This window comes from Urocampus carinirostris, chromosome 10 (assembly GCF_059441175.1).
Source record: "Urocampus carinirostris isolate Australia breed hairy pipefish chromosome 10, RoL_Ucar_1.0, whole genome shotgun sequence".
Taxonomy (NCBI): domain Eukaryota; kingdom Metazoa; phylum Chordata; class Actinopteri; order Syngnathiformes; family Syngnathidae; genus Urocampus; species Urocampus carinirostris.
The window spans coordinates 17,970,365-17,986,784 of NC_142358.1; the positions used below are offsets into that span (position 1 = coordinate 17,970,365).

A 16,420-nucleotide genomic window follows, 5' to 3' on the forward strand; every position below is an offset into this window, starting at 1 on the left:
CTTGCAGTTGGACCATCTATTATGGGCCAAGCAAGTGTAAGGTGCCTTTCTAACTGCCTGATCAAATGTATTCAGGAATGATTTTCACTTCTCCACTCAAAGCAACACATCCCTTGTTGACTTGCACCTTGCCCTGCACACGTGGACTTTTGTACCTGTATGATGCTTTTGTGAAGACATGACCATGGTTATGTTGTATGTAGTCACATTTAGGAATAATAAAATTGGGTAGGGAGACTCCAAAACGTGCAGTCTCTCGGCTTGGAGTCCTTTTTACTTTTTTTTTAACAGTTAGTCAATTTTATACACTTGTCAATCATGTCTATTTGTATAGCCATTATTCTCAATAAGTCTAAAAGGGCTTTAGAGACTACTGACTATAATTATACCATCTCCTGAGCTAAAACCTACATGAAAGCAAGGGAAAATTCAAAACCTTACCATGAGAAAAATGAAGAAACCATGAGGTAATCTCCCTTCCAGTATGTCCAGGCTACAATGGATGTTGCAATAAAAAATCATGCACGGATATTGTCAAAAGGAAATGTAGGTAATTCATAAGCTAGAGAAAAGTGAGTTTTAAGCCTGGATTTAAACAGGTTCACAGAGGTTGCAGATCAAATCTGAGGGCAGAACCTTCCACAGCACCAGGTCCTGGGTGGAAAATGCTATCGAACCTTTCTTCTTGGCTCTTGAGATCAATAGTAGACATTGGCTGGTGCAGCCATCACTCCAGACCACAGGAATAATGTAAAGCGAGATCGGTGAAGAAATAACAGTTGGCTGAGGCACAGTTCTGTCATCATCATGTCCTTCTCTGCCATTTTCCAAAATCTCTTTTGTAGTCCAGCCAATGGGGCAATTTTAGCTTAGCATCAAAGCCCAATTACCAGCCCTGTTTCTGTTTACAAACCCTATGTCGTCTACGCCGCTTCGTAAGTGGGTTGGCCACCCACAGAGAACCCATGACCCTTTGAATTTCTTTGGGATGGCATAAAAAATGCCAAAATAGTCATAAAACAGACTTAGTCCAAAATGTGTGAGTTCTTGCCGATAGTCTGCATTTTAAAACGAAAACAAAATCCAAAATTTGGGCAATCGTGTGATTGCTTTTACATAACATAATCTCGTTGACTTTCTTATTCTCTGATGACTTTATCGTTAAGGAGACATTCTAATAAGGAGAGAAGACAATCAATGAATTTTGAGCTTTCAAGGAGGCTGTACAAAAACACCCAAGATGTAAAAAAGTCCAATATTTTATAAAAGGCCTCCCGTAAGCTCGTTCTTTTGTTAAAACCTAGTTTGCAAAAAGCAGATAAGCCCCAAAAGTTGTGAACTCAAAGAACAGCAACATGATTAGCTAATAGTGACAATGATGGAACCAGCAAAAAAGCTTTCTAAATAGTCAAAATAACTAACATTAGTGTGCAATACTAGCCAAACTAAAGAACAACTCTGGCATCCTCAGCAATCGATTTCGCACATGTTCAATAGTAAGGACAGAACCTGAGACGATTTCACAAAAGATGCAATTAATTCCATGCTCGCGTTACAATTTAAAAAAAAATAATTTCAATAATAAGTAGCCAAATAAAGTTACATCTCAAGAAATAACATATTTTTTTTCAAAGTGGAAAGAAATTACTCTTGATTCACCCTCTGAAAAGTATTTAGAAATAATTTTGAATCTAATCAAACTTAATTACCTTTCATGCACTTATACGCCTTTCAATGTAGCTTTGGAAATATTGCCCTACACCTTAAAACTCTTTCAAATGTTTTGGCCTATTAAATATTGGTGTAATGCCATTTTAACCACAAGAGGTCAGCAAATTTCCACATAAGAAAGTTGGATTTACAGTGAATAAAAAAGCCAGACATTTATTAATAAACGTTTTTTATCTGATATTACTAAAATTGATTTTGGAACAGCTTTTAGCATAGATAAAGCCCTTTTTTTATCACAAAGAAAACAAGATTCGTTTGATTGACAGAAGCTTGGTTACCAATAAGAAATAGAATAGAATTACGTGTACATTACTTTCAACAAGATTAAACCTAACACTCCTGGATAAACAATAATAAAAGACTTAAAATAATAAAAATAGATCAAAAAATTGGGATCAATAGGTACTATTTACAAGGTTACGGTTTAACTAGTTGAAATGAACCATGCAGTAATTTTCTATTTTATTAGGTGCTATTACAATTACTACAGTTACTCCCTCTAGTGGTACACAAACAAACAAAAATACAGATGCAAAGTACATAGTGATCATGTCTCGTCAATAAGGATAGTACTGTACGTGTTATGTAGCACCTCTTAGTGGCGGAAAATCCTTCATTCGAAAATAAAAATTGATTTAGATATCAAGCAAAAGTACAGGTTCAAGACTGGGTGGAAACGTTTGTTGGCCTGGAGAGCGATGGGTGCCACCAGGCTGTACTTGCCCAATAACCACCACAGGAAATGATGTTCCTAGTGGTTAAGGGAGACGTGAACTAACATCCAAACTGTGTTTTTTGGTCACTTTAAGTCTGGATTGTTTGTATTCTTTGTTTTTAGCAGTCGTTTCTTTTGTTGCGCTACACAATACAGCGACATCTAGCAATAAAACAAATACACACTGTTCCTTTAAGGTTTGCGGGTTTTCTTGTACTCATACAGGAAAGTAGTATTGTAGTTCTAAAATCTTGTAAAATGACTATAATAGCACTTAAAAGTGTCAAGCCAGTGTCAATGCCCCATATTGAGTCAGTTACTAAAGTAGGTCATTGTTTTTGAGAGAAGCAGTAAAAATACGGGACTAAAATGAGTATTTCAGATGTTTGACGATGCTTGCGTGTCAACTTGCTATTACACTGGCGCAGAAACTGACATGTGAACTCCTAAACAAAACTTTTGTGTGTTCTCTTTCTCAAAGATTTGTTTTATTGCTCCACGAAGAAATAAAATTATTTCAACTTGGGCCAAAACTCACTGCCAACCACATGAAGTGGGCGGGGCTATGCAAATAAGACGAGGGAATAAAAAGACACTGCTGTACGGAGTGGAGAGTAACTCGGGAATCGACCACTTGACGTGAAAATGATTAAAGTCACTTAAGAATATATATACTTGTATATACTTGTTTATCCTCCTTTTCCTTTTCTTTTTGTAACATCACGCTTCTCATGTGAGAGCCCACGGACTGACTTTTTTGAATGTCCCCTCGTTCCGCCTCCATGGAATACCCCTCGACGATGGCTCCGCCGGTGCCGCCGCATAAGGTACAAAGTAGCCGGCCAGGGCAGCCCTACGAGCGGCTTCTCAAGTGCGTTCTGCTCGGGGACGGAGCAGTGGGGAAGACCAGCCTGGTGGTTAGCTACACCACCAACGGATACCCAACAAAATACGTGCCAACCGCCTTTGACAACTTTTCCGGTAAGTACCATAAATGTCCTTTTCATGTAGTTGATTTTTAAATGGGTATCGATCCCTCGATGTTTCAAAAACCCCCCTCGAATGGAAAATGGACATTCTTGTGAATGTATGTGGGAACTAAAGCTGAACATATATAATACACGTTGCACAAAAGTAAAATCAATTGTAATGTCAAGTCCCATTTATGTGTATAGCCATTAATCACAATAGTCTCAAAGGTCTGCACGTGTTACAATGACACCATCCCCTGATCTTAAACCAACATGCGGGCAAGGAAAAACTAAAAAAAACTCAACATGAGGAAAAATAAGAAACCTTGAGTAGGAGCCCCACAAGTGGTAATCCCCCTTCCAGAATGACCGTGGTGGAATAGATTTCACATTGGGTAGCAATACACAAAACAGTGAACATCAAATAGAAAAATATTGCCCAAAAAGTCCATGACGGGCACAATAACAAACGTTTCTGAGAGACACAATTGTGTTATATTTAAGAGTTAAAAATTATAAAACCTGAACTCCTCAATTACTCCGCCCTTGATAAACTTCCTATATAAGTTACAGTGAAGCCAAATTAACAAATGAACAGTTTGAACAGATTTCATTTTTGGGATATATCTGAATAGGAAACCTGGAATACTTGCGCTAACATTAATTAATTTTCTAGTGTGGAATTTAGCATGTACCTTCTATAATGAGAATGATCTTTAATTTCAGAATATTTTTGCCTTGAATTAGCTATTATTTACACATTTTTTGCCCTAATATTTTCCCATTTAAATTATTATTTTTAAATATATATAAACTTCTATTTGGGGAGATGACACTATAATTTCATTTAGTTTAATATTGTTATTTATTTTGTTTTTATATACCGTATCAATTTGGCTCTATCCTATCAATATTTAATCATTATTCTATTTTTATTCTATTTTCATCACTATTCTATCTTACCTATCGCTCTCTTATCTAGATTCCATTGTCTAACTTACTTCTATCTAATCTTAATGCTATCTCCTTTTTCATCTAATCTAATTATCTAATCTATATTCTATCTCTATTTCATCTTATCCATCTATCTCTATTCTATCGTTGTATCAATTTTATCAATCTATATTCTATCAAATCTATATCCTATCTCATATTTCTATTTTATCTAATCGACCATATTTATGCTAGCTTCTATCTCTATTTTTTATTTTATGGTCTATCCCTATTCTATTAAATCTAATTAAATTATATCGTCTATCTCAATTTTATTTGATTTATCTCTATTCTGTCGCCCATCTCCATTCTATCTAACTTATGTTGGATCTTTTATTTCTAGTCTATCTAATCTATCTTTATCTCTAATCTATATTTTATCGTTTTATCTTTATTCTATCTAATCTATATACTATCTCTTTTTCATCTAATCTATCTATCTCTATTCTAATGTTATATCTCTTGTATCAATCTATATTCTGTCTAATTTATCACCTTTCTTCTATTTCTATTCCATCTAATCTTTATCTATTTGATAGTCTATCAGATAGAGATAGAAGATAGCATAGAGATAGATTATCTCTGGTATCTTCTAGCATAGAGATCGACGATAGTCGATCTCTATTCTATCGATTTTCTTTTTTATTTAATCTCACTATGACTATTCCATCTATATTCTATTCCATCCAATCAATCTTTTTGGATTATTTTATTTTACTTATAAAAGTGGTTGAATCTATGTCTGACTCATTTATTTGTGAAATTAAAGTATGTTGTGTGTCGTGTGCAAAACAGCACTTTACAGGTATTTGATTTTGGGGGTGAACAAGCAGCCATCGAGCCATATGTTTCTCACACCTGCATAATAAAAGGGCAACCACCTTGGTGAAGAGATACAGCACCGTTAAACTTGCTCATCCGTGTGTATTCTTTATGAGTTTTTCTGATTTAAGACAGTCATAAAATTCTTGGCAGAGGTTACATGAATGTGTTTCGACCTGAGTGACACCCACCCTAATTTGTTCCCTGTCCCTTAGTGATAATAATTGTAATAATAATAATAATAAGGCGTGTTTGTTTTTCCTTTTCCAGTGTGTTTCGTTGCATGAGTTTGCCACTTTTGCATACGTGTCCTTACAAGCTTTTGTTTGGTGAAACATTAGTGACCCCGCGAGAGTTGACCCATGCATGAGAGTGATTTTCAGTGAGTTGACATTGAATTATGTCATAATTACATCCAGCCAACATTTGCTCTGGATTTGCTTTCTGAGAGCAGTTTTGATTTTGGGCTAAATTGTTCCATATACACGGTAATGGTAGAAATCAAAATTAAGCCTTAAATTCAAACTGGCATAGGCCTTTTTTCATCTTTTCTATGTTAACCATCCTTCGAATATGGTTATATTGCTCCCCTCGTATGTGTCTGGTAGACAATTTAGCAGTATCTTAATTCCTATTAGAAAAGAGGTATTAGTGTCCAAGATCCACTTTAATCCAAAACAGAATTAAAAGACGAGGGTGTCGAAGGCGCAAAAACAGAAGCAGATGGCTGTTGATGGTGATGATGCTTTGTATTAACGAGAACATTTAAATACACTGAACCAATATGGATTCCAATATGACATCACTTCCTACATGAAGCTCTCCTTCAAAAAAATATGTAAAACTATATAAACTTGAAATCAACTTTACTTGGGGGACAGAACACTGATACCAAAAACATAATTTTAGCTAATTTGTAGCTTGTATTAAAAATATTAGGAAAAAAAAGGACGGGAATAATAAAACTGGATGACCCTTCAAATTAAAAATAGGCTTCATAAGGATTGTTTATTCCCATGCACTGGTCTGTATATAGGGTAGCACGGCGGCACAGTGGTTAGCGTGCTCGCTTGGGTTTCCTCCGGCCTCTCCGGTTTCCTCCCACATTCCAAAAACATGCATGTCAGGTTAATTGGCCAGTCCAAATTATCCCTAGGTGTGAATGAGCGAGCCAATTGTCTGTCCCTGCTTGTCCTTTGACTGGCTGGCAACCAGTTCAGGGTGACCCCTGCTCACTGCCCGAAGATAGCTGGGATGGGCTCCAGCACCCCCGCAACCCTACTGAGGATAAGCGGTGCAGATAATGGATGGATGGTCTGTATATAATAAATTAGCGTGTTTGCAAAAAAAAAACAGGAAGAAATGAGCAGTAAAAGACACAAATACTTTTGAGTTTGCCATCATTGCCCACCTAAAGAAAACGATGATCTTCAATAAAGGTACCAAAACAGAAGTATAAATACTGTGACCTAATAAAACAAATAAGTGTGAATACAATCCTAGCTAGCGCCTTGCAAGTGTACTTCAAATTTGGAAGTGCTCAAGTGAGGCACGTTGACCTTAACATAATTTTGAAGCTTGGAAGCAATCTCTGCACATCTGGAATATGTGTTATATTTTTTGGAAACGTTCAGGTCGATTAAATTCTGGAACTGGAAGTAGCTTTTTGTCACTTTTGACAGAAAAGTTGCTATATTTGTACAGCAACAATCAACTGAAACTTAATCCATAGGATTTTCTAGCAAAGGAAAGTTCAGTGGGCCCCCACAAGTCTCTTTGTAGAATATCAATCTGGAAACATAACTTCACAAAGCTAGCAAGGTCGTTAGCTTAGCCTTGATCAACATTAATGACATTCCACTGCTCTCAAATAACAGAATTGCTGCACAAAATAAGATCCAAAAATAAAATAAAAACATTAGGAATCAATATGAAAATAAATCCGAAATAACTGAATCCTGTCATATTTTGTGTGGGCTGCACTAACATGAAAGGGACAGTGTGTCTTGAGCACTAGATGTTGCTGTATCGTGTGATACAAAGAAGAAGGAAGAAGACAAACTACTGAAACTCAAAGTGACCAAAACCGCACCATTGTTTTAATTTTTTTGCCTAGTCTTCAACAAGCTTTTGTTTGTTTTTAGGGGGTATTCGTTGCAGCAAGATGCCCGCACGGTTATGTCAAAAAGGTGAGGGAAAAAATGTCAAAAAAGGGGGATAAAGAAAAAAACAAAAGAAAAAATGTTAAATAAAAGGTACAGTCAATAAAAAGAGTGAAGAAAATGTAAAATGAAAAGAAAAAAGAAACATAGGAGAAACAAATAAAAGAAAAAAGAAATAAACAAAAAAATAAAATAATTTAAGAAAATCAAACATGGAAAAAAAATTGTTTTTGGTTGTATCTGTAGCAGCGAGATGGCTGACAATTATGTCACTCTAGGTGAGTTGTTTAAAAACATATTTCTCGAGTATTTTAAAAAAAGCATGTTTATATGATAGTTCATGCATTTATGCTCATTATTTAAATCAATTTTGTTTTTTAACCCAAATAGGTGCTAAATAGGTCACATTAACCCTTTAAACTTTTTATATAAGGCAAGGGTCTCACACTGCCATCCCGTGGGCTGCAATTGGCCGGGGTTCCGCGATTTAGAGACCCCTGTTGTGGAGGTTTTTATAGTGAAGTGATTGTCAAATAGTGCTTGGATTCCCTTTAGGAGTGTGAAAGTCATAACTCTGTTGATTCGTTGACACCAACGTCAATCACCAACCAGGCACCGCCTTTTTAAGCCACACACATCCAAAGGACTAAATAGTATAACGAATAAAAACAGAGAGCCTAAACAACAACTATGATTCAAAACCACATTTAGTTTTTTGTAGTACAAAACAATTTCTTCAATCCAATTATGTGGTTAGTGGTTGGGATAGCTTGTACAATAATCGTTTCTAAAGCACTTTATTTGTTGCAGCCCTCTGTAATAATGAGGTTTTAAAGCCCAATAGAGCTGCCATAAATCCTCGTAAAAAACCCTCAAGTGTGGGAAGAGGGTCACAAAGACCCAGCGAGTGGCCCAATGTCGGGTTTCGGGTTGCACAAGCGAGCCTGTTGTCGCTTTCCTTGGCGCCCTCCGCCCACGGGTGCTCTCCTACACATCTGTCACAGAAGTGCACAGGCACAGATTGTTTGAGCGAGAGTTATTGTGCACTTGTCGTGTATGGAGCACGGTCAGGTTGGGGGGGCATCGCTTAGAGATGATGTCATTTCTTTCAGGCCCCCTCTTGAATGAATGAGTGCAACCCATTTTTTTGTGTGTGTGAAATATCGAATTGAGAGGAGTTACGTAATTTTGCAGGTGGTGGGGGCAAGGGGTGCTTTTGCTATCAAATGGGGAAAAACCTAGGGTAATTAATTCCAAATCTCCTGACCCCCAGATAAAAACATCAAAATAAGAAAATAGTATACAGAAGCTGCCCTACTTACGAACGAGATTTCCGGACAATCGTTCGTAAGTTGAATTTGTTTGTAATTTGCTTCAGTGCTATATTTTGTATGTTTAAGGATTGTAGAAGTAACATGTATTGTTTTGTACTATAAATAAGCATTTCATAAAATATATGCTCATAAAAAATGAATGAAGTTGAGTTTAATTTACCTTTGGAAGATGCGCTTCAAGAGGTCCTCCTCCGGGGTGTGTCCGGAAAAAAAGTGTTCCGACCATTTTGTCAACCGGATCAAGCTTTCTTATTCCACTTTAATTTCAAAAGAAACAGCTCGTTTCTTCTTTACACTTTACACCAACCATATTGAATGGATGCACGAGATATTAAACGATAAAAATGTCAAAGTTCTTAGCATGCTGAAGATAGTATAGACATAGACAGTATAGAATGTTTACACATGAACTAGGAAAAGGAAGCTGATTCTTTTACTTCCGGGTGGATGCTGGGTGACTTCTCAAAGCGCCACACGCAGGTAGCGGCGAAAAGAAGCACTACTGTAATGTCCTGTACTTGGAAAAAGGTGCACATGTGCAATGTCCGAATATTTATCGACATCCCGAAAAGAATTGCTCGTATCTACTGTTTTACATAAGTCGAATGGTCGTAAGTAGGGGAGCGTCTGTATAGTAAGTACTTCTTATGTGTGATATACATCCATATGATTAGATAACAAATACATATACATGTATCTACTAGTGTTACGTTCCAGTTATCACCATGTTATGAACCGTGGCAATGTAACAATGTGTGTAGTTGTGTGTAATGTAACATTTGGGGGCTCGCCCTATTGATTCCATCAACTGAGCTTGTGGACAATTTTGTAGGTGTGGTGGCTTTTTTTGTTGTATGGCCAACATTTCCTGAAACGGTACATGAACTACACTCAAACTGTCACACTACCGTTGTTTATATCATGGTAATAGCTGGAATTAATCAACCAGTACATGCTGTGATGTGGTCTACCTATTTATAATAAGAGTCCTGATTGTTGATTGGCTACAGCTATGAAACTTAGTTTAGTGATTAGCTTCGTTTCCATGGTTATCATTTTTTGCTTGCCCTTTTAGCATCACTGCATGCCTTGGACTCATAGAAACCAAATACAGTTTTGTAACGGCAACTTGCAAAGTCTTTATGAAGCACATAGGATTCTGTACAGAATCAAGTAAGGAAGGGCTAGTGTGGGAGGTAGTTCAGCCAATAGCATATCAGCCTTTTCATGATGCTTTGACGCAAACTAATAGCAGACCAGAATGTTATATGACTTCGGTCAGTAGCAGACAGGCAACTTTGATCCATAACTTGTCTTTTGTACGAACAAAGCAAAGTTTGGGCACGCAAAAAAGTTATTGCTGATGTTTAGTAATGAGAAAAGGTCATAAATGGGCCAAAAAAAAACGTTACGTCATACTTTAAAGTGAAAAGGCTGTAAGATGAGTACAACGCATCCTGGGGTGGTATCAGAGTTGTTCCATATGTTCTTTTGTTAGCGCAATGCTAAGGTCGGTGGGTCTCAACCAAGGCTTTGATCAGGTGGATATAAGCGACCACACACACATACGGACATGGCAAACGCACTTACACCCCTCTGGGCCCGTTGTAAACGTTTCCATGTGCCCGCTGCTTTGTGTTACAAAAACGAATGACCCTGCCGTTCAAAGGCGGATGACTCACACACTTCACAAAATGGGGCCGGCTGGAAGAGTGAACAAACAAAAACATGGCACTTAACTGTATGTTTGTGAATCTAATTAATCTTTTTGTTGTTGTTTTGTGTTCTTGCAGCTGTGGTTCAGGTAGATGGGAGCCCGGTCCGACTACAGTTGTGCGACACCGCAGGACAGGTGAGTTGGACTCAGAACATCCCATTTGTTTTTTCACTTTGTCTAAGTGCCGCCAAGTAGCGTTTTGATGCTAAATTTTTATAGCATTTTCTAAGGCAGGGGTATCCACGTGGTGTCCGCGGGCACCAGGGTGCCCCCTGAGGAGAGCTCAGGTGCCGCGGACCTGTTCTGAAAATAGTTCACCAGTGCTGGGTCATTTCTAGTAAAATCATTTTTTTCCGAGGTTGACTGAGTCTATTTAACTGTATTTTAATAATTAACCTGGTTATAACATAATAATAACATGGTAGCAACATAGTAATAACATGATAAATTGTCTTTTTAGAAATTAATATCAAACTGGGTGCGCCCTGCGCTAACCAGTATCAAAAGTAGCTCTCAGGTTGAAAAAGGCTGGAGAACCCTGTTTCTAAGAACAGAGTGGCCACAACGTAATAATTTTAGTATTTTCTTTTTCATTACTTGCTGCTGTTGGGAAATTGTGTTCACATTTTTGAATTACAACACAGTAGGCCCCTGAAAACATTAGCGGTTTGGATTTACTTTTGTGTGAAACACTCGGGTGGAGTTATGACTATTCATGGCTCATGCTCATGAAATGCATCATCCGTGCTATACTTGAGTCATTGCCCATTCCATGCATGGACCAAATCATCGATTAAGAACAGGGATTTGTTTAGTTATGTTTAAAAATTCAGCGTTTCGGTCATTTACTGTTTGTTTTTAGTACGCTAATGATGATTAATGTGATTTGAAAATATTAGAGGGCTAAAGCTCTGGACCTTTCTAGTAAATATTGGTAGACTGAAAACAAATGTATCCTAGCGTGGAATGTGTTTTGTCTAGAGTGTAAATTTTCATTCAATTTCCCTTATCAATAAAATGTGAATGATTTTTGAGAACATTTTGGTTAAAAATTGCCACATTTGGGTCAGGATTCGACCAATCCACTAGTTGGGATAACTTGATCCTACTTTTCCGGTTGTTTTACGTAAACAATCCCAAATAAATGGGTGTTTTGTTTCAAACAACCCCAAAAATTGAATTCAATATTATGTTTTAACACAACAGCAACTTGTTCTGTTTTTAGATAAGAAAAAATGTGACTTATCGTTTGTCTGTGGTATTAGTTTATAACAACCTAAAACCTTGGGTCGTGTTGTATAAAAAAGACCCTGAAAATGGGTCACTTGGTCAGAAACAACCTCTCAAAATTGGATTACTTGAGCGTGCCCAATTTTGCATTGGTTGATTTACATATATACATTTTGGGCCAAATGGAAATATAATTTTGGAAGAACTAATCATGTATTTAACCCTCTTGGCTTTTCCTGGATGGGTTGTTTCTAATTCAGATTTCAATGTAAGCGGTATAAAAAATGACATAAGTGGTCCACAAAATTAGAAAAACACAAGGGTTAAAGACACTGACACATGTCAATGATTTCTCATGTCAGTTAGAAATCAAAGTTTGTAGAAAATCACCATGACTTATGAATGGTAAGCTATTATAAGAACCGGTCTGTGGGCTACCCAGGTGTTCTTAGGGGGCTGTGGTGAACATATTCGGGACCCCTACATTGATGTATTTTCAACATTTTGATGAAGTTGACCCAAATTTGGGATCAGCTGTTTCTGACCCAATTTGGTTTATTTTTTTTATCCAAGTGTGAGACCACGGCACACTGAAATCTGTTTCCAGGGTATACATTTTTTTTCGAACATGAGGACTTAAAACGTGACCAAATCAGCTGTGGTTGCGAAACACGGAGTTACTTAGCTGGGATCCTGTTTGCTTGTTTAATAACCGGACTGGGGTTGAACCCTGCCCCGGGAGCAGCTCATTTGCTACGCTTGAAGCCTGCCGGCCTTTGGCAGCTCTCTTAATATTTGAATATTGAACCGCTCCTAAAGCACAACTCGTAACATGTCGGCAGCTGCAGCCGCGACGCGCTCTTGCATCGGCGTGTTAAGGCAAATGGGAACAGATTATGGTCGAGGCTTACGTAATTCCACGTGCCAGAGATACTTGTGGGTGATCGTGCACTATGACTGACATCATGTGAGCGCAGTAAAGCCACGGGATGGATAGATTTGGGAATAGGCGGGATTATTAGAGGCTCTGGTAAAGAGACAGAAGATAAGGACTGGATTATGTTAAGATATTCAGTGTGAAAAGGCTGTTAGGCTTGTAAAGGGGTAGACATTTTCAGTTGGAAAAATGTTGTTAAATCTAAAGAATATATTTTCTAAATTTTTGGAATAGATTTAAAAAAAATCAGATATTTAAGCAGAAAAATGCGATATCTTTAACACAATACAAACACATATTTTCTGTTAAACAGGAATTTATAATTCACGAAATTTATGAACTCATGTTCCTGATTGTAAAACCACAGGAAGTGTTACTCAAATGGGGGATCTTGTGGAGGTTGGTGAATTAAGGTTTTAAAGTAAATCTAAAGATATAACATATTCCTATTCATATTATAATCATTCAAAATACATTACGGGATGGTGTGAATATTTTGAGAAGATATAGGAAAAGTGAATACTGTATTCAAAAAGTTTTTTTTTTTTTTAGTTTTTACATTATTTTCAACTTCGTGCTAAAAACAAGACAAATGACAAAGTTCTGTCCTTTTTAAGTACTAAAAAGATACTGTATTTCGTACCCTTTCTATTACCATCTTTTGTATGAAAAGTACGATACAAATTACAGTAATGATTGATTTTTTTTCACCTTAGAGGAAAATGACATGATTATCTGCCATCTTGCCATTAAGGGTACCTCAAAAAGACAAAAAAGCTTGCGAACAATTGCCAAAAATTAAGTTGAAGAAAATTAGTATGGTCTTTTTGTCTCTCCCTTGCGTATATGTTAATGCCAATTTAATTCAATCGCGGTACAATGTGTAACTTTTCTGTGCTAGACATTTCCCCGCTGATTTTCTTAAAATGTAAGAAATGGACGCAAATGAGTTCATTTTTATGCCTGTTTAAGCTTGCGGCTTGAATCCGGTTTGGCTTGTACAAAAACAAAGTTATATTTCTTTATTAAATCTGTGTATTTGGCTTTTAATCAGACACACTCTGTAATCCAGAATTTATGATGATGATTGTCTCCTTGGTGTCATTTTTTTACATTGTCAGTCATAACCAGAGACTCACTCGCCCATTCCTATCTTCACCAGGACGAATTCGACAAGCTACGGCACTTCTGCTACACCCGCACGGACGCCCTCCTACTGTGCTTTAGCGTGGTCAGCCCGGCATCGTTCCAGAACGTTTGGGAGAAATGGGTGCCGGAGATCGGGCGACGCTGCCCGCTGACCCCCGTCCTGCTGGTGGGCACGCAATGCGATCTTCGACAGGACGTCAAAGTCCTCATCGAGCTGGCGAGAAGGAAGGAATGCCCCGTGGCCGAGGAGGACGCCCGGGCGCTGGCTCACAAAATCGGAGCCGTCACCTACGTGGAATGTTCGGCGCTCACCCAAAAGAACCTGAAGGAGGTTTTCGACGCTGCCATTGCCGTCGGCCTGAAAAACTGCGAGCGACGGCTGCGGCGGGAGCGTAAGGTGCGCAGCACGGCCGATAAGATGAAGACCCTGTCCAAGTCTTGGTGGAAAAAGTACGTTTGTGTGCCCTGACTGTGGAATTTGGCGATGAATCGGAACTGGAAACAAAGGATCAGCGTATGAACTGACAACATATGGTATCAAAACATTTATATGGGCTGTACACTGTAATTCAACCTCGTCCTGACCAACAGACTAAAGTTAATTTTGTTTGACGGCACATTAAGCCAATAAAAATGTCCAGTTGCATGAATTCAGTGCTAAAAGTCCACAAGGAATTTTTTTTCCAAGCACATTTTTTTAAAAATAGAGTCTGGGAAACTAAGTCCAACTTGTCCAACCCTGATAAATCCAACTCTTGTTAAAGGGACACTAGGTATTGTTTAGCGCTTACAAAGAAAGCAGCAAAAATAAAATCAGTATCGCTTTTAATAGATTAAGATTGAATTTATTGGTCCCCAGCATCAGCTGTCATGCATACCCTAAACCGGTTCTTCCGAAAGACAAGGCTCTCGATTTACCGATCGATCTACGTGCCTACTCTCACCTTCGGTCATGAACAATGGGCCATGACCGAAGGAACAACAACCTGGACACAAGCGGCTAAAATGAGTCTCCTCGGTCTGGGCTTCCCTGTTAAGACTGCTGCCCCAGCGACCCGACCCAGGATAAGCGCAATATATTGGATGGATGGATGGATTATTGATCCCCTTGGGAAATTCACTTCCACTGACTGTCGCAAAGGAAACAACAGGCTTAATGACAAACATACATGACAGTGGGACAATGAGGGCAGACTGATTCAATGGGTCACCGGGGCCTGTTGTTTGAAAGGATAATAGCAGCAGGTATCAGGCTTTTCCTGAGGCAAGCCCTCCTGAATCTCATTGTCCTGTATCTAGGCCTTGGTGGTAGTGGGATGAGGTGTAGGTGTAGCAAAAATACATGAACTATCTTAAAAATGTGCTTTTTAAATGCATGCAAGTCATAAATTCCGGACTGCAAATCGCCCCTAATTGAAAAACCGCACGCGCAAATTTAAGGAAGAACCTCAAATTGTTTTTGTTCAAGCCGCACCGGATATTTTGCCTTAAATGAATAAAGATATACTCATTCATGTCCATTTCTTGCATTAAAAATAAAATCAGCAGGAAAATGTCCAGTACAGAAAAGTAACACATCAGGCTGCGATTATGACAGTGTTCGCAGCTGTCAATCTTAATCATCTAGCGCAGCTATCACTATTAATTAAATTGGTATTAACAGATACGCATGAGTGCGACCAAAAGATTAACAAAAGAAAACTCAATGTACTGTACTGATTAAAATTCAGAAGGCCATACCATCACAACTGCCTGCAGAGCCATGTGACTGAGCTAAAGCTCTCCCATCCCTTGCGCTCCTGACAAAGTGATAATGAGGAGACCAAGCACTAGATAAGAAAATTGTTAGACTTAGGTGCTTGGCTGATTAAATATTTTGACGTGGCGGTAAGAGACAGACTAATCATCGGGTATATTTTTCCTTTCGGGCCATAAACTGACATCATATTGGACTGTTATCAGTGCGATAAATGTTAGCCCAATATTATTATTATATTATTCAACCGGACACTTTGTACTATTTGACCACTAGAGGTCGCTGTATTCTATCCTTCAACCGAGTGCTACAAAGCACAAGGAAGAATACAAGCCTTGTTGTAGCCTCCAACCATTCACATTCATTTTTTCTGACGTCCTATTTATTTTGTTGCCAAGACTTTCACAAGGTTTCTGTTTTTTTGGGGTACTCGTAGCAGCAAGATGGCCAACAATGTCAGTTCCCTCTCGTGAGCCTCATATCATTTAAAAAAAAATGCAAATTCATCGACCTACAAGTATTTAAAAAAAAAACGCATGTTTATATTATAGTTCATGTATTTTTTCTTATTCTTCAAAGTAATATTGTTTTTTTTTTTTTAATGAATGAAGATTTTTCTTTTACCACTAGGAGTTGCTAGACAATACACAATGTCCCTTAAAGAGTAACAATTTGTTACTGCATGACTACATTCTCAGTTTTTAAATGAAAATCAACACGGACATGTTTGCACCTTGTATCGTATTCTATCATCTTCATATGCGTGCATTTTTTAATCAAATCCTAAAAACTGGAATTTTTTTAACAAGTCTGTCTTTTCAACCAATTCTGTGAATACTGCACTCTAAGATCACTAAAAAAAATGAGACCAAACCCAATACTTGGTTTGACCAATTTTTAGGT

At 37.9% G+C, this 16,420-nt stretch overlaps 1 protein-coding gene across 1 annotated transcript; it reads left to right on the plus strand.

The window, feature by feature from the left end:
* Positions 1 to 3,058: 3,058 nt before the first annotated feature.
* On the plus strand, positions 3,059 to 14,424 carry rhoub (ras homolog family member Ub). The gene is made up of 3 exons (XM_088346458.1): positions 3,059 to 3,427; positions 10,522 to 10,580; positions 13,775 to 14,424. Exons 1-3 carry the CDS (start codon positions 3,208 to 3,210, stop codon positions 14,228 to 14,230), a joined length of 735 nt encoding a protein of 244 aa, XP_088202584.1. The 5' UTR covers positions 3,059 to 3,207; the 3' UTR covers positions 14,231 to 14,424.
* The last annotated feature ends 1,996 nt before the right edge of the window (positions 14,425 to 16,420 follow it).

What these genes read in the sequence shown, in the direction of transcription:
- rhoub (XM_088346458.1), top strand. Translation starts at nt 3,208, where the DNA reads ATGTCCCCTCGTTCCGCCTCCATGGAATACCCCTCGACGATGGCTCCG. An exon ending in CGCCTTTGACAACTTTTCCG is followed by an intron (nt 3,428 to 10,521) that starts GTAAGTACCATA and finishes GTGTTCTTGCAG; the next exon opens with CTGTGGTTCAGGTAGATGGG. An exon ending in TGTGCGACACCGCAGGACAG is followed by an intron (nt 10,581 to 13,774) that starts GTGAGTTGGACT and finishes TATCTTCACCAG; the next exon opens with GACGAATTCGACAAGCTACG.